At 39.5% G+C, this 21,563-nt stretch overlaps 2 protein-coding genes across 2 annotated transcripts in view; one reads left to right on the top strand and one right to left on the bottom strand.

Annotated features, from left to right (window-relative positions):
- Window positions 1-4,938, bottom strand: part of Gabrr3 (gamma-aminobutyric acid type A receptor subunit rho3) — a 45,180-nt gene extending 40,242 nt beyond the window's left edge. The window contains exon 1 of the mRNA XM_051191663.1: window positions 4,814-4,938. Within this exon, the coding sequence (XP_051047620.1) occupies window positions 4,814-4,938 (125 nt within the window). The remainder of the gene's footprint in view (window positions 1-4,813) is intronic.
- A 15,704-nt stretch (window positions 4,939-20,642) lies between these two features.
- Window positions 20,643-21,563, top strand: LOC127227363 (olfactory receptor 5AC1). Its single transcript, XM_051191662.1, has one exon. The coding sequence runs from the start codon at window positions 20,643-20,645 to the stop codon at window positions 21,561-21,563; it is 921 nt and encodes a 306-aa protein (XP_051047619.1).

Genomic DNA, 21,563 nt, shown 5'->3' with positions numbered 1-21,563 from the left:
CCAACCTGGTCTACAGAGCTAGTTCCAGCACAGACTCCAACGCTACAGAGAAACCCCATCTTGAAGAAGCAAAAACAAACCATGCCCCCCCCCAAATGAACCCAAGCCACCAGACTATAAGAATGACAATCACCAATGGACCCAGATAAACAGAGTTGGTTGTGTGTTGACAACCATCCCTAAGCATGAGGCCTGTGTTGGAGTGTAGTTGATATGCCTGGTGACAAGCTCCATTGGAGAAGATCCACACTTTTCTCTATCATTGGGTATCAATTATGAATAGCTTCTCAGTTAGTGTCGGGACCCTCTGAACCTGGATCTTCTAGCTTGCGTTTGTGCGGGTCTTGTTGCAGCCCTGTGAGTTCATACATATGTACATCATTCCTGGTTTTCTTGGAGTCATCCACCACCTCTGGCACTTAAATTTTTTCCCTCCCGACTGCCTTATAAATCCCTGAGACTCAAGGGGATGAAGAAATCGGGTTTAGGACAGAATGCTCCAAAGTCTCTCACTCTGCACATTTGTCCATTTGTCTCTGTGTTTGTTACCATCTTCTGCAAGAAGATGCTTCTCCAATGAAGGTTCAATGATGCAGTGACCTCACTCAGGGTGAACACTGTCTTATTCAAGCTCTGTCAGAAGTGCACTCGGAAGCCCAGAGCAAAACTCACACAGTATAATAAACTACATCATTGTTTTTCTTTTAAAGATATAAAATCCATGAGAACATTCTGTCAGGTTATATGGATACAAATTCATGGTACAGGGAAGTAGCAGGAAAATCATTTGCCCCTATTTTTATCACTAAGGAAACTGGCCTAACTGGAGATCCAATTTTTATTTCTAGGCCCCCGATACTCTGAGAAGCCTTCAGGATGAGAAGGCTGACTGCAGTTAACACCTATTGTCTATTAAAGGAAATCCCTGGGCAGGTGAACATCTCTGTGGATGAGACAGCCAGAGAGTGTGCTCCACCAGAGAGACATGGCAGCTACTGGGTCTCACCTTGGTCTCTACCAGCTCATGCTGAGGGTGCAGACTCCCTCATGGAATTAGGAAACTAGACCAATTTTAGAGTTGGTCTGTTGATGTTATCTGGAGCTCACATAGTACAGTACATTACAACATTTTATATGAAAGTTGGAGTTCTTATCTTGATTGGGAAAAAAGGTCAGAAATCTGCTGATTGTGCTGGTGTTTCCACAGCCTTTCACAGGTGCTGGGCTGGGCTTGGAATGCTGAAGGAATGTCCACTTAAGAATAATCTGTAGGTTATTATATAGATCTGTGCTAGTATCTGCTCTGAACGGCTGATAAGAACCAATGTCCAGTCTCCAGGAGATATATAAGCCTGCTACAAAATAAAATAGTGTTAAGAATAGCTTGTAAAAATGTACAATTAAACAAGTTATCATTAAAGTGTACATAAAGACACTATGATAAAGTGTAGACAGGCCATTGTAAGATAGTTTAAGAATTATTAAATTCTGCCATAGAGCTATAGTAGGCCTAATAGCCCAAGAACAGCATCATTACAGTAGAACCAGATGTCTTTCCTAGGCAAAGAAAGACATTTTCTTTTGCCAAAAGTTTCTTTATCCATAATCCCTCCCCACTGTCTTTCTTAGAAACAAGGGGAATATTAGAATATGCCTTTTTAAAATGTTTAGCCTAAGGAAAGGATATCTTTGGATGGAATGCAAGTTTATAATCTGAATGAAAATAAATAGCTCAATTAATATAATTTATCCAGGCCTGACTGAATGAAATCGGGGCTCAGAATAATTGATAGAAATGCAATGCAGTGTGTAAAGTGTGTGATTTTCAAACAAAGACTATGTCTTCCTCTCATCTCCATTCTGTTAGTCTTCTTACATTATACGGGGTAGATAATTAATCAGTTATACCATTACTTCTTGTGAGTAATCAGGTTGGGCATGGAGCAAAGAACCTCACTGATATTTATTTATAAGAAAAGCCTGGAGAAGCCTGGCCTTACTCCCCTGGAAGAGGCCCCTATAGTCATTACTGTATTTTTGTCGAATGCTTTCACGTTTGCATGAGGGAATGCAGAGAGCAGTGTGGAAACTGGCTCTTGGATTATTGTGTTCACTCAGGGAAAGTGCCTCTGTTTCATCCTAAGTGACTGCTCTGAACCAGGGTAGTGGTTTACACAATCCTCAGTGCCCTAGGGGATTGCTCACTGCAGAACAAAAGCAGCGGATAGAAATTTTAATGAATCACATTTTGGCTTGTGGCCCGAAGGGCTCTTCAGCTAGTGAAGAGATGTGGAAAACAAGCATTTGGGACACAGGCATAGAAACCCCAGTGTTTCCCCTGAAGAAAACCTGAGCTCCACAACCCTTAAGTTGGTTTTCTTTTAAAGGGAAATAAAATGAGGCATTTAACCCAAGGAGAAAGGTTCCCTCCTTACCACAAAGACTTTGTGCTTCCTGTTGACTTAAAAAAAATGTAATAAGTAGTAAGTATAGCTTTTTAAAATTATTACCATTATTTACAGTTTCATGCATGCACACCTTGCACACTGACCACTTTTAGCTCCTCCATCCCACCTCTCCAATGCCATTCTGCACTCCACCATACAAATTTGTCTCCCAGCACATGTCTATTTGTTTTGTTTTATAACCAAGCTGCCTGGAGCTTTTTGCTGGTGGGTTGAACGGAGCTAAAGACAATGATTCCTTCTCTCTCAGAATCTGCTGATGACCAATAGTTCAGAGGTAAAAGCAAAGCCTTCTGAGTCACTGCCCCCCCCCCCTTCTTGAGATTGTTGAGAGGGCTTGTCTTGTGTGTGTCCAGTGCAGCCAACTCCCTCCTATGGATGTGAGTGAATGATGACATTAGTTGTGTGATGGTTTTTTCCTCCATAGATACTGTGCCACACATGTGGACTAGTATGATGAAATAGCTCTTATTATCATTTATCTTTTCCTTCTCTAAGCATCTGTGGAATAGCCAGAAATATCTATTGCCTTAAGTGATAGATGATATTTACTATACGCTCCATTTATTATAAAATAAACTACATGACTATTGGAAGCAACCTGAAACAAACACAAACAAAACGCATATAGTCTGGCATAACCTTACAGTCTTGCTTAATTTCTTTGGAGCAGATCCAGAAAGGAGTTAAACTCAGGTCTGTGGTCTGAGAACAGAATGGAAGGAAAGCACAGGAGGTACACTTTAAAAAGTAGGGCCCCAAGTGACAGTAGCTATCTTTATTTTCAAGTCCATGACCTCATAAGCTCCAGGAAGTTGGCTAGGTCCAGTACCAGACATGGTTTCTCCCCTGTTGAGTGGGCCTCTAAGCTCTGTCAGACAGCTATTGGTTGGCCTCAACATGTGGGTGACACTTAATGCACTTTTACCTACATTTTGCCATGCTTGTCATTGTCATGGTTTATAGGTGGAAGGATTATAAGAGCCAAATACCCGGAAGCCTGCTGTGAATAGTCTCTCCTAGAGGCGGCATAGACAAGATTGGAACAATGGAAATATCAATGGACATGCTAATGTGGAAGGTAGAAAATTTCATGAAGCCCCATTCCTAGCAAAGAACTAAAAGTGACTAGTGACTGCTGGGAAAAAGAGAATAGCCTCTCAACAAGGATGAGACCCTTACTGATTGGCCAATGAAGAGTGGCCAACCCTGAAACCAAATACACACAGACAACAAAGATGGACTCAAAATGGTTGTATGTGTATATTTGTGCATACACATATATACGTACCCCTATTAAACATATACACATATGTGTACATGTATGCGTGTTTGTGTAACAATAATAGTCAAAGTAAGAGAGTCTATCAACTTGAGAGTGTGCTGGGGGTATTGGAGAGCTTGGAAGGAGGAAGGGGAAGGGGAAGGGGAAAATGATGTAATTCTATTTCAACTAAAAATATATTTAAAAAGTCTAAAGCAGACTGGAAATTGGTACTCTACTGCAATTTTATTCTTTAAACCTGAGGATTCTGAAAGTACTGGTTAAATGTTTTATTCTTTTTCCTGATCATGAGTGCTTCATGAATATGTAAGATTATAAGGATAAGCTGTGTAACATCTGTCACTTCATAGATTAGGTCTTTTGAGAAATCTTATAAAAAATGAAGACTTTCGCAAAAACATTCTATGGGTAGGAGAGTGGACTGATTTGTACAGTTTGTAAAGCTGGGGAATTCAAGATGCTCTTAGTGAAACCTGGGAAGCCCCAGACAAGTTGTGTTGCCCTGGTTATTATAATGCACTGATTTCTCACAGTTATTTCCAGGCATCTCATATTATTGATGGGAAAATAATAATGATGATGAGTTAATCTTCAGAAAGATATTTTAAGTATATGAACACTATTTTCAACAGATAATAAATGGTCTGAATGCCTTTTTAACACTTCCTACTCTTCAAGACAAAACTATATTGACCTCCACAAAATTGACACAGAGTTTCTTAAACTACTTCTAATTCAAAATTGGAAGAAACTGTAAATAGATATCATTATTAGTGGTAAATGCACTCCACATTGCAGAAACAAGCTCCCTGATGGATGATCCATGTGTGAAACATTGAACTATTTTCTCCCCAGGTAAACACCACTAAACAAACAATGCCAAAGACAGAAGAGCCCAGCCTTTGGGATGTTAACCACAGGTGATTTATTTTTATGGATCTGAGCTATTGCAGACACAGGTACTGTGACAAAGACAGGCTTCCCTTAAAGATACGTTTCTAGATCAGCAGAGGGTCTGTTGGGAGAAAGTGGAAAATAATTGATGACTATGTCTGTGTCTTACCGTGTATGTTTTGTTGAAGCTAGGCATTGCTGGTGGTGCCTCTTGATGACAGAAGTAGCAGAAGCATCTGGCATCCATGTAATCCAGGTGTAGGTGAAGGGGACCAACCAAACAGCCAGAACCATGTCTTCCAGAAGAAAGGAATGCAGGTGGATGCCACCAACACAGCTACTGAGACTTCCTGTCTATGTGCCTTTCAAAAAAATAAATATCCCTTCATGAAAATGAACTAAGGAGACAAGAACAGACATTGCTTTTTGTGCCATCCTCTGTTTCTGTAGATTAAGCAGATTGGCATCACACATAGGTGTGTGTCTGTCTACCTCATCAGCAATGCAAGGGAGACAAGGCAATGCATTTCATTTTTCCTCTTTCCCGGGAAGCTTCTTAGCACAATGCTTGATTCCCCACTCAGTAAACTCCTAGTGGCTGTCCTAGGCAGACAAAGAAGCTAGGTTAGGCTCTAATCCTCTTAATCCAATGCAATATGATTTGAATATATGTAATGACTCTGTAAAATAATATGCTTAATGAGAGAAAGATGATTAATTTAATCTTAATTACACACTGCAAAACCTTTCATCCATGGCTTCACTTAATCCAGAAAGGGATTCTTGCCTCTCTGCAAACACACAGACCTTCCTGCACAATAGAAAATTATATTACTGTATTTTCAAGTCAGCTATAACACAGTAAGCTGGTTTATTCCCTTCAAAACAAAAGCAGTTCAATTTAAGGTTAAATATACTAAACAACCTTTGAATGAAGCATTACTGTCTTGGATAATGCACCAGACATTAATTAACCCATCACTGTTAAATTAGGGCCCTATATTCCCCTAAAAGCATAGACATTCTGGCTGGTAATATTACCTGTATGTCTTAGTTAGGGCATTCAGTTCTGTGATAAGACGTTCTGGCAAAAAGGAACTTGGGGAAGAAAGGATTTATTCTTAAAGCAAGTCAGGCCAGGAACTCCTGCAAGAACCTGGAGGTAGGTATGGGAGCAGAATGGCAGGGGAGTGCTGCTTACTGGCTTGCTCCTCATGGCTCACTTGCTCAGTTTGTATATTCTATTTGTCCATACTATTTGCCCAGGGTAGCATCATCTACCATGAATCGGGCCCTCCTATATCAATTGCTAATCAAGAAGATGCTGCAGAGGCATTCCTACAGGTCAATGTTATTGGGGTATTATGTTTCCTCAATTTTTTTGTGGCTGCCTTCCCTGAGATGAGTCCAGCCTGTATTGAAATGACAGAAAACTAGTCCGTACACTAGAGAACTCAGGAAGCTTTCTCAGGATACCCACTTTTAAGAAATAGCTGCCAGTTCAGGCACCTCCTCATCACTTACTCATACTCAGATGGCTGGGGTTATGTCCTTCATTGTAAGGACAAATCAATGATGAGAGCTCATCCGGATTCTCTATTGTGCCATTTTTTTTTCTATACCTACTACTTAGAATATTTAAGAAAGATGTAAAAACACTTTATAATTTTTGTGATTAATTTTTAAGCAAGAAAATGGTCTGCATAAAAAAAGAAGCCAGTGGCTTAAAGTGGAAACAGTTGGTTCATAAGAGGTCTTAGAGTTTTCATTCAATTACGAGGGAGCATCTGTCTCTTGGTACCAAAGCAGCTTGTTGACCTTATCCCTTTAGTGTTTTCCTTTGCAAGCCCAGTAAGCATTTTAAGAAAAACAAAACAAAACAGAAAAACACATATGTCAAAATGAGAGCCTGGTGACCAACAGGAAGCAAAGTAAGGCATTGTCCTTAGAGAAGCTTGGAGTAGCTTCAGCTGTCTCTTGCATAACTTGCCCCCTGCTCACTCTCCCTCCAGATGATGTTTGCCTGTTTCTCTGGCAAGGAACCAAGAGTCAACTCAGATAGCATTGGCGGGGCCCTCAAACTCTTCTTGTGTGCATAGCTATCATTAGCCCACAATGGAAAACAATACGGAAGCCAAGCTCCGTTTAAAGTTGGATCAATCGCAATCAACTACAACAGCAGGAGCAACAATGCTCCAGAAAATTTCAAGTGTGCTCGCTGAATGTCACATACACCAAGTATATTGATCTGGACATTGTAGTCACACAATGGTGAACCAGAAGGAGTTTTGGTGATCATTTGGTTCACGTCAGCCCCTTACTTCTTTTTTTTTTTTTTTTTTTTTTTTTTAATGCAGTCACCCCATGGAGGACCGGCTCTAGGAGCATAAGGAGGCTGAAATCCAAGGATTCTCAAGTCTCATATATGAGATGATGCACCTGCATGTACCAGTTCACACCCCCAAAGATACTTAAGGATCATTTAAAACATTTATTAGATGTATTTGTTTTGCATATGTGAACGTGTGATCGCTCTCTTTTTCTCTCTGTACACATGTGGAGATCAGAAAATAACCTTTTGGGTCAGTTTTCTTTCTCTGCCATGTGGGTCCTGGGAATCAAACTTAGGTCATCAAGCTTGACCACAGGTGCTCTTACCCTCAGAGTCATCTCACTGGCTCGTCCTGTACAGTTAAATCCTCCCTGGATTACACATAGTTCTAGTGTAATGTGGAGTCTGTGCCAATAGCTGTCTCACCGTAGTATTTTGAAAAGAATGGAAACAGGCTGTATATATTCCACACAGACACAATGTTTGGTGATAAATTTGGAGCTGTAGTTGTTTGAAACTACACATATTCCACTTGGGAGTAGGGAAACCAATTGTACAGTGAAACTAGGACTACAGAGTGAGCAGTTAGCTCATCTGTTTGTGATTTAAATTTATGTTGGGAATTAAATATATTTGGAAATATAGTGGCATGTCAGAAATATAATTGTCTATGACTCGGCATTTCCCCTTTCCCTTAAAAACGTTGTTCTCAACCAACAATTCTATTTCTTAGTATTTTGCTGTTCTCATGGAGTATACTTCTGTCACTCCCCTCTCATACCCTTGCTAGAATCATCTGTGGCAAGAGTGGGAACACATAATCCTATTTATAGTACAGGGTAAAGCCACTACAGTGAGCCATGATCTCTATTGTGTAATAGCTCAATGTAGCCACAAGATGGAAGCGTGGCACACACATTCCAACCTGTAATCCAGCCTTTTCTTTTTTTCCTTTTTTTTTTTTTTAAATTTTATATAACCAAGTCCATTTAAATGAAACAAACATTTATAGACAATATTTGGGAATTTTGGCGTTGTTCTTTCCAAACTACTTCCTGCTGGTAAGGGGTGAATCCAGCCTTTTCTTAAGCTGCCTCTCAAATTAAAAAAATAAAACCCACAAACTGAATGAAAATAATTTGTACTTGTCAACACAGGAGAGAGGGAAAGAGGAGATTAATGAAAAAATAAAACAGTCAAATGGTTAAGCAACAATAGAAAACTAAATCCTGTTACTAAAGCAGGTGTAGCTTTTCGTTTTGAATGATGATTAATGATGTTTATTTCTCATATTGAACAGTGAACATGGTTTTAAGGTTCTACCTCCTTCTCTAGCAAGAGAAGCATTTTATTTGTAATAGAAATGTAAATGTAATAGAAATGTAAAAGAAATGGAGTTGAATGAAATGGGATCATGCATGAGCTTTCTTTGGAAAAGACTTGCTGACACGTGTGATATTTTGTTTGTGTTCTGATAAATAAAGCTTGCCTGAAGATCAGAGCGCTGGAGGTCTGTACAGATAGGAGACAGGAAGTGGTAAAGCTGTGCAGAGAGGGGAAGTGATAAGACGGGGTGGAGACAGGATCTCGGCCTTTTCCGTCTGTGGGTTTGGGGAAGTAAGAAGTGACTGTGGCTGTTCTTTGCTTCTCTGATCTTTCAGCTTTTACCCCAATATCTGACCCTGGGCTCTTATTGATAAGACTAATTAGGATTGAGCTTCAGACATGGATACTGTTTGACATGGATATTCTCAAGGCTTGGAAGGCAGGGTTCTGCAGCTGGATGAAGAAGGATCTGAATGATTCCTTTTTTTTGAGGGGGAGGGTTTATTTGGCTAACATGTCCACATTGTAGACCATTATCAAAGGAAGACAGGGCAGGAATCTGGAGGCAAGAGCTGAGGCAGAGGCCATGGAGTGGTTCTGTTTACTGGCTTGTTCTGTATGACTTGCACAACCTGCTTTCTCATAGAACTTAGGGCCACCAGCCTAACTATGACATCATGCATAATGGTTTGGTCCCTCCCACATCAGTCATTAATTAAGAAAATGTGAGTTCGAGGCCAGCCTGGTCTGCAAGAGCTAGTTCTAGGACAGGTTCCAAAGCCACAGAGAAACCCTGTCTCGAAAAACAAAACAAAAACAAAAAGGCCCTACAGGTTTGCCTATAGCCCAATCTTAGACATTTTCTCAATTGAGATTCCCTCTTCTCTGATGACTCTAGATTGTATTGAAAGACCCCCACTATGCTTATTGCCTGTTTAAATTGCTCTTGCTAATTGCCAAGGTCAAGTTATGAAAAAAGTACAGGAGGGAACCAGGTGCTGCTCTCATCCAACGTCAACCAGATATCTGTGGTCTGCAGCTTGGACCAAAGCAAGGTCGGCAGGACAGTGTCCAGTATGCTGAGAGAGTCATATTCTTTGTGCCCAACCCGAATAACCAACTGTCCTTGGTTAACTACAACTGCTACATTTAGATGAAACAATGAAATCCCTGTAACCATGCTTCTGCTTCTGTAAGCCTGCTTCTTGCCACCCCAACCCTATATAAACTGCCTGAGTTTTAACCTCGGCACACTCAGTCCCCCGAAAGACTGAAGCGTCCACAGGTACCTGTGTAAACAATAAATAACCTCTTGCACTTGCATCCAGTGGTCTGGTCTCGTCTCCTGGGGGCAAGGGCCTTCCCCCCTGACAGGCTCCAAACTCTTGGGGTCTCTTGGGGGTCTTTCAGTATCAAGTTGACATAAAACTAGTCAGCACATTTTCATTGGATCCGGAGGCCTTTGTGACCTACCTGATGTCAGTGCTGGAAATTAAACTCATGTCTTTCAGAAGAGCATTACTTGCTCCCTTCCCCCTTTTTCATAAAAAAATATTGATAATAGTCTCTTCTCTCATACGACACATCCTGATCACAGTTTGGTGTCTCTCCACTCCTCCCAGCTATGCCCACCTTCCCTTTTCCCAAGTTCCACTCCCTCTTTATTTCCTCTCCAGAAAAGAGCAGGCCTTTAAGAGACGACAGCCAACGATGACAAAACAAGATACAGTAAGTCAAGGCAAAAGCCTTCATATTGAGGCTGGACAAGGCAACCCAATAGGAGGAAAAGAGTCCCAAGAGCAGACCAAAGAGTCAGAGACACACCTGCTCCCACTGTTAGGAGTCCCACAAAATCACCAAGCTAACAGGCATACCATATAGGCAGGGGGTCTGATGCAGACAGACTGTGGTTGCCGTTTCCATCTCTGTGAGTCCATATGAGCCCTGCTTTGTTGATTCAGTGGTGTCATCTGGGAATCCATAATCTTTCCTTTTCTGTGGGGTTCCCCAGTCTCCTAGGGGAAGGGCCTGATAGAGACTTGCAATGATTGCTATTTCTACAGATAATGTTTTGTTGAATGTTTTGTTGTGTGTCTCTGCACCTGCTCCCATCTGCCACTGGAGGAAGCCCCTCTGATGATGACTGGACAAGGCTCTGATCTGTGAGAATAGAGGAACATCATTAGGAAAAAAAAATTTCATTGATTTCTTTTACATTTCCATTTGGTTCTACCCTAGGTCTCTGGGCTATCCAGTCTCAGGTTCCTGGCCATCCAGGTAGTGCCCCTCTTGTGGTGTGGGCCTCAAATTACACTAAACATTAGTTGGCCACTGTAGCACCCATGCTACAATCTGTTCCACTAATCAGGCAAAGGCCTAGAGATTGAAATAAGGGACAAGTCAGCAGGTCATTCGTTCAACAGGAATGCTGGAATACCCAATGCCTTTTATTGAGGGGAAGGAGTGGGCTTATATTCTGACTCACAGCACAGTGGAAAACAACAGGGTCAAATGTGCAAGTTTTCAGGCTTAGCTCCTCCCCAGCAGAGGTGTGTTAGCAAAACAGGAAGAGTACCAGTAACAACTCTGGGGCAAGATGTTCCAGCCAACAGCTTCAGGCTTGCTCAAGGCACCTCAGGGATCCATGCAGGACTCCACAGGCTACTCCCACAAGTTCTGCACCACCCATGCCCCAGCACATCTTGCAGGATGGACAGATTGTAGGTTGAGGGTTTGATTGCTGGGTTGGTGTCCAAGATTTTCTTCCTGTAACATTCCCTGTGGGATAATTTTCCACTGATAATCTCTTAGAAGGCTGATAATTATTATAAGTAGGCACTGTGAAGACAAATTTTTCTCTGTCTTTTTCTTGTAATGGTATACTAAAGAAACAATCTTTTAAATCAATAACTGTGAGAGGCCATCCTTTAAGCAACAGAGAAGGCAAAGGAATTCCAGACTGTAAAGAACGTGTTGGTTGTATTATCTTATTAATAACTCTTAAATCTGTTACCATTCTCCATTTTCCTGAGTTTTAAAAAAATAACAAATAGAGAATTCCAAGAGCTGGTTGATTGCCCTATATGCTTAGCATTTAGTTGCTCCTGTATCAGCTCTTCTAAAACCTGCACATCATTACAAAGCTATAGGGAGCTGAGCCATAGCCATAGCAACACACAGTTCCAAGGGTACAGGAATAAGACCATGACCAAACAATGCTGGGGGACACAGTGCTTACTGACAAACTTTGAGACAAAGGTATTACTAGCATACTTGGCAAATGCTTTTCTTAGGGTGCTTTGTGTGGCAACCTGGTCAGACATTTGACACATTGATTTTGTGCATAGCTGTAAAGTTTTAAACTTATGATCTGTTTACAAAAAGCCTTTAGTATAGTTTGAACTTGTTCTAAGGGGAAAGGGAGCTAATTTTGTGCAGTTAGTCTGAGCAAAAGAGCAAAGCAGGTTTTTAAGTGTCTACAGTCCTTGTGGGACAAATAGATCCAGTTACAAAGCATGTCCCAGATTATTTCCTATCTACCAAAATTAGACCAATAAAGGAATAGATAGCACAGATCATGTGCCCAGTAGATGAAATATTTTCATGAGATAAACACCTAAGTGGTGAGAAAAAGAAGTTATACTTGGGGAAGAAATGAAGTGACTCATGAAAGAAATTGCAGACAGGAGCAACTGGTTTCCACAGCCAGTAACTCCATGGTCTGCCAGGTAGGACTCGCTATCAGAGAATCACTCATCTGGTAGGTCAGCCTGCTGAACACTAGTTATCACCTGCTGTATACTCCCATGGGAACGTTCAGAAAAATGTAAGGATACTTGCAGCTCTGATATGGTATCAACTTACCCTGAAAATTGCCCTGTTTATACACATATACCTAAGTGCTACTCTTATCCTTGGTTAAACAGCTTCAGTTTGTAGTTGGCAACTCTTAACACACATACATATAACTAGTTGATGCTCTGAGAACAAATGGCTGTTAAGCTCTCAGCATTAAATGCAATACTGAATCATCTCCCTGGGCTTAGGGAACATTTCAGAAAGAGGGGCCAAAAGAATATAAGAGCTAAAGAATTGAAGGAGTGATGTAAATAGCAGTCTTCTGGACATGACATGGTTATTCAATGCATGAATACACAATATGGCTACCCACACAAAACTTACATGACACTGGGTCCATCAAAATCTATCATAAATGGAGGGATGGATCATTAGTGGTTGCAGGGGGGAATATAGTCATACTCTCTAGTGGTGTAGTCATGCGTATATTGTTCTCCATCAAATCACCTATGGTTTATTCAGAACCCTAACCCTTACAAAAAGGTATGAACATAGGGCATCTACTTTGGAAGAAGAGGGAAATTGTTGAGAGATGAAGAGAATAGGAGAAGATAATGACAGGGATTTTAAACAATGAACATTATGTATTAAATTTGTGGGATTATAAAAGGAAATCATCATGATCATTTTGAGAGGCTGTAAATTGGTGCAGCAACCAGCAAAGCTAAAAAAGAAATATGATGAGACCCAGTCATACCATCTCCTGTGCATACACCCAAGGAACTCTACACTGTCTGATACAGATACCAGAACACTTGTGATCATTGCTGCTCTGTACCCAACAGCTGGGAATGTAATCAATCAAGGCAGTCAGCAAATTATGGATGGAAAATTAACATATGAGATATATAAATACATATATATATATAATTATTTACACACATATATAACTCTCTCTCCCTCTCTCTCTGTATGTATATATATATATATATATATATGTGTATATATATGTGCGTGTGTGTGTGCGCGCGCGCGTGTGTGTGTGTGTGTGTTTATTAAGTTCAGTTCAATTCAGCTGTAAACAAAATGAATCATGGACATTCTAGGAAAATGGGTGGAGCTAAAAATATAGTAAGTGATGTAACTCAGGCACACAGACCAACTCTTCATGTTACTCCTCATTGATGATCTTAGTTTTGAAAAGTTTTCTTCGTGTGATTAAGCCTGAGAGGGTATCTTTACAGGCCAGAAAGCAAGACAGGAGTCACAGGATGTGGGGATGTGAGGAGAACCCTTGGTGGAGACAGCAAAACAGGAAAAAACATGAAGATAGGAGACTCCAGGAGTGGGAAGGTGCAGATGGGGACGGGGAAGTGAGGATAGGGGGAAAGTGAAGGTTATGGGAGAGTAACAGAAATTATGGGTTAATGAAAAAGCTAGATAGGAACCTTCTGCTTTAAGTTCACTAAATAAAAAGACACCAGACTAAAATCCATAGCTCCAGAGAAACTAGGTAACAAGGAGAACCCTAAGAGGGACACATGGATCTTCCTGGGAAGAAAAAGTAGATGATATCTACAGGGCAAACTTGGGTCAGGGGGTGGTAAGGGTTAGGGCAGGGGGGATGAGAACAGGGGGGGGGGATCAAGATGGCCTAGGCGGGGAGGGATGCAGTGGAAGAGCAATGGAAAAGATTTCTTAGTAGAGAGAGCCACCGTGGGCTTAAGGAGAAACCTGGTGGTAGCGTAAACCTAAGAATTCGCAAGGAGGATCCCAGCTAAGACTCCTAGCAATCTTAGAGAGGATGCCTAAATTGGCCTATTCCTGGAATCAGATTGATAAATACCCTAACAACCATCATAGAACACTCACCAGTAATTCATGGAGCCAGACACACAGATCCACAACCAAGAACCAGACTGAGCTCCTGGAATCCAGTCGAAGAGAGGGAGGAGGGAACATATGAGCAAGAGAGGTCAAGATCGTGATGGAGAAATCTTCAGAAACAGTTGAACCAAGCTTGTGGAAACTCATGAACTACAACTGTGGAGACTCCAGGGGACAGAACTAGGCCCTTCATATGTGGGAGACAGTTACGAAGCTTGAACTACCAGAGGGGCCCTGGCAGTAGGACCATGATACAAACCTGGCAAATGAAGTAGCTTGTTGGAGCCCATTCCCTATGGTGCGATGCCACGTTCAATCTTAAGGCATAGTAGAGGAGCTTGTTCCTGCCCCAGCCAATTGTGCCAGACTATATAGACTCCTCATGGGACCCCTAACCTTAAGTAGGAGTGGACTTGGGGTGGTAGGAGGAAGGTGAGGGGATGTGAGAGGAAGTGACAGGGATGATGGTGGGAGGAAGGGTCCAGGAGAGAACTGTGGTTGGAACATAAAATGAAATAATAATAATAAAAAAGTATCCAAAAGGAAAAGAATGGAGATAAAAGGGGGTTATGGGAAAGACTTACAGAAAATTGCAATGTAAGGCAAATAGTGTTCATGAAAAGACAAGGTTACTACGGCCAAACGAAGAGAAGTGTAAACCCTCCTATTGTCTGATAGTGAATATTTAGAGAGGAATACTTGAGACACCATCAAATACAGTGTGATGCCTGAATATACAGTTATAAAATAAAAATATTCTTACTTATACAGATTATGTGATCACATTTCAGGAAACCTGAGAGAAACAATTAAGAGGATTTGAAATAACAGGTTTTAAGCCCTACAGACTACAGCTAGGATATCTGAATCTTCTTCGAATCCCCCAAGACAGCGCCCCTTACCAGCAGGAAGTAGTTTGGAAAGAACGACACCCAAATTCCCAAATATTGTGTATAAATGTTTGTTTTCATTTAATTGGACTTTGTTATATAAAATTAAATAAAAAATACTCTATATGCCAAAAAAAAAAAGAAATAACAGGTTTTAGTTGAGTAAATAAGGAAAACTACTACTTTGAAAGGTAGCTAACTATATTAATAATATAGATAGTTATAATCAAAGAAGATGGGATCCAGGTAGTCTGACTTGCTGGTCAATTCTGATAACAGAATTCATGGGTATTTTAAGGAAAATATAATTGTCATGATCATGATAATTCTCCGTGAGTTAACTACAGAGGCCCCAGAGGATCCAGATCAATAGAAGTTGTTGCACCTTCTCTTAAGGAGCTACCACAACTACATGTTAATACTCTATTATGGAAAGCACTGCACGCTTGACCCAGAATAGGGAGACTACGGACTGGAACCAAGCGAGAAGCTCTCTCCCTGCAGTGTAGTCCTAGCCCTCAGAGTACCAGAAGGTACTATTGAGGCTACAGGAGGAGAACATTCATCAACAGCCCTGATGCCTGTCAGTCAACTCCTGCCCACTGATTCAATACCAATGACTGTTAGGGGCCAATCAACAGCTTGCTGATTGGAGCTTATCACTACTCCAAGGAAGGAAATGTGTACCTGGTACTGTAAGCATGAGCAAAAGCTCCTGGCTAGGGAGGTCACAAGCCCTGTTTGGGGGGGGGGTATAATTTACTACTTATTATTGTGATAAATGGACATGTGGTCAATCCACTTTCCAAACAAATGGATTATTATCTTTGCACTAGTGTAGCTTTCAGCCTTGATTGGAGAAACTTCTTAATGTGGAGGACAATGAGTAATGCAAACACTGGAACAGAGCTTTTGATTGTGAGATGATGTAGGTGACAGAAAAAATGGAGGGGGAAAGGCAGAGGAGTAGAAATGGTGTAAGTACTGTACTCATGTATCCTGTCTTTGACTAGGCACCTGGAGCTTAGCCCACTGCTTGACTGTGGATCTGTGATGATGTCCTATTTATGATTTATTAAATCTTGCCTGAAGATTCAGAAAGCAAAGTAAGCCTCAAACTATAGAGATCAGGCAGTGGTGGTACACACCTTTAATCTCAGGACTCAGGAGACAAAGGCAGATGGATCTGAGTTCAAGGCCACCCAGGGCTACATAAGATTGACTCAGTCTAAAAGAGTAACAGAGCTCATGTCTTTAATCTCAGCACCAGAGAGCTAGGATCGCCTTTCAGTCTGAGGTAGGGGTGAGAGCTAGTGGCCTGCTGCTTTGCTTTTCTGATCTTCAGCTTGAAGTTTGAACCCCAATGTCTGTCTCTGGATCTTTTACTTATTGTGCTACAGTAGACACCCAACATTAGAGTACGAATTCACACACACACACACACACACACACACACACACACACACACACACACACACACAAAGCTGCTTTGAGACCACCGGCCCAAGTCCAAGCCTGAGCTGCTGTCAGGACTCACACCTGAGTCCCTGCCCAACCAGCTAGTTTTTTTTTTTTTTTTGTTTTGTTTTTTGTTTTTTTTTTTGTTTTCTGCTCAAATCTTTGAGCAACTGTGGGATTTTTCAGTTGTAGCTTTTCTACACTATTACTTCTGGCTAGTCTGAAGTTTAGAATGTTGTTTCCAAATATACATTATTAATCAACTCATTGCAGATTTATAAACAAAATTCTAAACAATGTAACCATATTTTGACAATAATCTTAGAATTCTAGAAAGTTAAAAATGATAAATAGTTCATGAACATAATGTGGCCAAGAAAAAAAATTCATTGTCATATAATTATTTGAGTACTTAAATTATTTAAAATGAATGCTTAAAATGAATGAAATATGTGTGCAGTAGGTTAATTTTCTAACAACATACACCAATACTATATGTGGAACTGTAAACATGAATGTTTAGAAGGCAGGAAATAGATACATGAAAGCGATATTTCTATTCACTAGTGATCAGTGAGATTGAAGCAATTTCTTTTCATAGTGTTTTTACATCATTTTATTGCCTTAAAAAGTTTTTAGAAATCTATTTAGAGTGAACCACATTAATTTTGCTGATTTCATACATGAGAAATGATTATGCATTGCCAAAGATGTCATTCAGTGTAAGAAGTTTATGAAAAAGATTACTGTCTCATTGTAGAGTGCGAATTCTCATAAGAGTGGCTAAAAGTAGTAAGTTCTATGGGAACTTTTGGTGATTGTTAGAAAAATAAATAATATACATATTTGTACACAATGTATGCATTCATAGGAATATTTTTGCAATGCAGGACAGCATGTTTATTGCTTAGAAATGAAATTGCATAGCAAATCTGTTATGTCATTTAAAGAATGTTGATGAAGTAAGCATTTAATATGACTTATAATTGACCTATTGCTTTTGTTTTTGAAAGTAATAGAGCATGAAAGGACAGTCACAGTGGTGTTATTAGTTTTGATCTGTTGATTAGTGAACAATGCCCAGCAGGTTGGATTTATCCTACAGGGAGTTTTTGCTAGCATTTAGGGAGCTCCAATGCTCATCTCACAAACAGGATTGAACATGGGAAGAAGTAAATAACATTCCTTCCAAACTGTGTTTCTTAAGGAAAACTGACGAGGAGAGAACGATTGTTGATACCCTTGTTCCTTCACGTAAAGTATTCTTCATGAGAATTTTTTCTTACATCCATGAATGAAAAATAATATTTTTACGATATTTTCTTTTAAACAAGTGAAATGATTCCTTATCCAACATGAAGGGTTTCCCGAATATGTTTGACAATATATGTGAAAATGTCATTTTAGGGGGTTTGTCTAATAATTAGAACATAAAGCTAAATTCCTGTGGACTCAACAGTTACCTGTTTGTAGACAAAGATTTGATCTGCACCATGAGGTTTTGTGAAGTCTTTGCAGGTAACCTCTATAATATGCTTCTTATTAATAACACTGTGGAGTTAGCTTTATCAACTACTGAGGGATACTGCATTGTAGAGAACCTAATACATTATGGTGAAAACTTAAATTAAACTTCATAAACTTGTATGTAAATAATAGTAAGTTAAAGGTGGAACTGAGATTCACGGGTTCTGAAAATTGGGCTCTAATACATTAAGATAATGTAGTAAAACAATCTATCAAATTTTCAGTGCATTCTAAAATGACTGTCATTAAAAAAAATACACTGGAATCCATGTTAAATCACTCAGAGCTGTGTAACATCTAGGCAGTATCTGCCTGCTTCCTGGATTGGTTCTCGGTTCACACAGAATTTTTGGAAAAATGAAGAAAGGAAGAGTCCACCACACTGGGAACACCAGTTACATTAGTAAATTTTTGCCAGATAAAATTTATAATCTTACAGTTTTTGGACATCAGATGTTTGAATTTACTTCAAGCATATCATCTTCCATTTAATATCTGTATTAACCTACTAAAATTGTAAACATAATTCATTTTTCTATTCCCAGAAAGGATGCACAGGAAAGATTTCCCTGGATAGTTTCTCTATTTAAAAGAAACCAAGTCACTAGATCACTTTCCATTCACGTTCTCCATATTTTTGCTTCTTTAAGATTTTTCCCAACCTGCATATTTTGTTTTTAACTCTATATTCCAATAGTTTTTCATTTTTATTTTGGATTGTAATGAATATTCAGAAGATCACAGATTTGAGCATGAGGTCTTTAGTTAATTCATAATGAAATTGTGTTGTTAAAAAATGTCCTATTAGTCTGGTCTTATAAGAACACACGACTGTGTATTTAGACATTAATTCCTGCTGTTTACAGTTAATCTGTACCTGTGTTAGTTTACCAGTGCAGAGTTGTGTATACACAAACCACATTATGTCCTGGATTCTGCATACTTTGGCATTACAGAAATGCAATGTGGTGGTTGTATTTTCAATTCTCTCTTCCTTGGTTTCTACTGGTTCTATCTTCATTCCCTGGCTAATTGCACTCATGGACTCATGCATACATGTTGATCTTTGTTTTTTTCCCTTCTTTGTCTGTTATGTATATAGTCATTATCAATTAATTTGTTTCTGAATTTTGGTCACATGATTTTATTTTACTTTTTTTTCCTACTTTGTAATGAACTGTAAATGTGGGCATCATAACTCACTAGAGGAGACATCAGAGGTTTGGGTTTTCACAAGCATCATCTGCTTAGAGTCACACATTCCAACCCCTGGAAGTACCTTCCTGCAGTAGTATGAGCATAGGCTCTCCACTAGGTGTGCAGCATGACCCACAACCTTAGTGACTTCTCTAGTCTCTGTGTGTGTTCAAATGATCCATGAGAAACAACTTAAGGAAGGAACAGCTTTCTTCTTAAATGATTTTAATTTATTGTTTTTTATGTCTTTGGGTGTTTTGCCTATGGGATGTCTGTGTAACTCATATGTGCCTCCTGCCCTCAGAGGCCCAAGGAGACTGACTGGATCTACATATGGTCGTAACCACTAAGCCATTTTCCTATCCAATTTATTTCTTACTATCTCACTGTTTTCTTTGTAAGCATTGCAAAATTCAGCACTTAAATTGAATCCAGCTATTGAAAACATTAGACTTTCTTTCTACTGTTGTTTCATTTGTAATGTTATATCCTGCCTTCGTTTTGAAAATCTCACTCAAGAAATTGATAAGAACTTACTATTTTTTCCCCCATAATTTTGTTGAGAAGAAATACAAAGGTCTATTGGAAAGCCAGAATGGTATAACAAGCAGATGAAAAGCAGAAATAAAATTTTAAATTTCTATCTTATTATTTGATCATTAATATGTTAAGATGAAAGAATCATGGGCATAAGCAATACCAAACAGATGTTAAGTATATTTGCCATATAGAATTTTTGAACGATATATGTGCACATATAAAATAAGAGTATAAAAGATATTACTGGGAAGAAGAAAGAAGATTAGAAAAGAGGGAGTAAAATGGGAGAATTTCTTGGGTATATATTCAAAGTACAGAATACAATACAAAGAAAATGGCATTATATAAGCTATCACTTTGTGTAATAATTATTTATTAGTAATAAAATAAAAAATTTTCTTGGGAAATTGTAAAAGACTTTTCCAATTGAGCTACAGTCTCTTTAAGACATTTTGGTATAAATCTAGCATAGTGGCATGTGCCTTTACCAGTACTCAGGAGACAGTAGCATGTGGGTTTGTGTTAGAGGCCAGCCTAGTCTGCATATCATCACCAGGACAGCCTGGGCTACACAGACATACCCTGTCTGTAAAAACAAAAGCAAATAAACAATCAAAAAGACATTTTAGTATAAATTGTATTATGTATTTTTCCATTCTAAATCCTGCGTACAATTTCTCAGACAGACATACACACAGACAAATGTGTGTGCGCACGCGCACACACACACACACACACACACACACACACACATGATTTATAAGAAATTCAAATATGCATGAGACCAGGCAAATTAGTGTCCCTGGTCTCATCATTTATCTTTTAGATAATTGGATGGTGAAAGTTTATACTTTAAAACTGTTCAGAAAATATTTTGTTGCTGGCATATTTAAAAGGCAGAAACATGACTTCTTATCTATTCATTGTGGAGTCCCTGAAGCTTAGGACAATAGCCTCAATCTGATCCTATTCTTACTGAGTCTTAGTTTCATTATTAAAAAAAAAAATCTTCACCTTCCTTGCAGCGAGCAGCTTGAGTGGTTATGATGGAAGGAAACCAGACCCAAGTGACTGAGTTTGTCCTCACAGGAATAACAGATCGTGCAGAGCTGCAAGCCCCCCTCTTCCTGGTGTTTTTCTTCATCTATGTCACCACCATGGTGGGCAACCTTGGTTTAATCTTTCTCATCTGGAAGGACCCCCATCTTCACACTCCCATGTACCTTTTCCTTGGAAATTTAGCCTTTGCTGATGCCTGTTCTTCATCCTCAGTGACTCCAAAGATGCTCATAAAATTTTTAGACAAGAAAGACATGATATCCCTGGGTGAGTGTTTCTCCCAATTTTATTTCTTTTGCTCAAGTGCCTCTGCAGAGTGTTTCCTCCTGGTGGCGATGGCCTATGACCGATATGTAGCCATTTGTAACCCTCTGCTCTATCTAGTGGTGATGTCCAACAGAATCTGTGTTCAGTTCATAAGTGTGTCATATCTAATTGGTCTTCTACATGCCTTGCTTCATGTAGGATTGCTATTTAGGCTAACATTTTGTAGTTCCAATATAATAGATCATTTCTACTGTGATGTCTTGCCTCTTTATGCAATTTCTTGCACTGATCCATTTATTAATTCTTTGGTCATTTTCACCTTTGCTATATTTATACAAGCGAGTACCTTTATGAGCATTATCGTTTCTTATATTTGCGTGCTTTTTGCCATCCTGAAAACAAAATCTAAGAAGGGCAGAAGCAGAGCCTTCTCCACCTGCAGTGCCCATCTGGTGTCTGTCTCTTTGTTCTATGGCACTCTCTTTGTCATATATGTGCTCTCTGGGTCTGACACAGACAATTATCAGAGTAAAATGTATTCATTGTTCTACACTGTTATCATTCCTCTGCTAAACCCCTTTATATACAGCCTAAGAAACAAAGAAGTTGTATGTGCCCTGAAAAAGCTCAAAAAATGA

This window comes from Phodopus roborovskii, unplaced genomic scaffold (assembly GCF_943737965.1).
Source record: "Phodopus roborovskii unplaced genomic scaffold, PHOROB, whole genome shotgun sequence".
NCBI lineage: Eukaryota > Metazoa > Chordata > Mammalia > Rodentia > Cricetidae > Phodopus > Phodopus roborovskii.
Note: the sequence above shows the minus strand (reverse complement) of the source record. Positions and strands in the feature narration are given on the sequence as shown.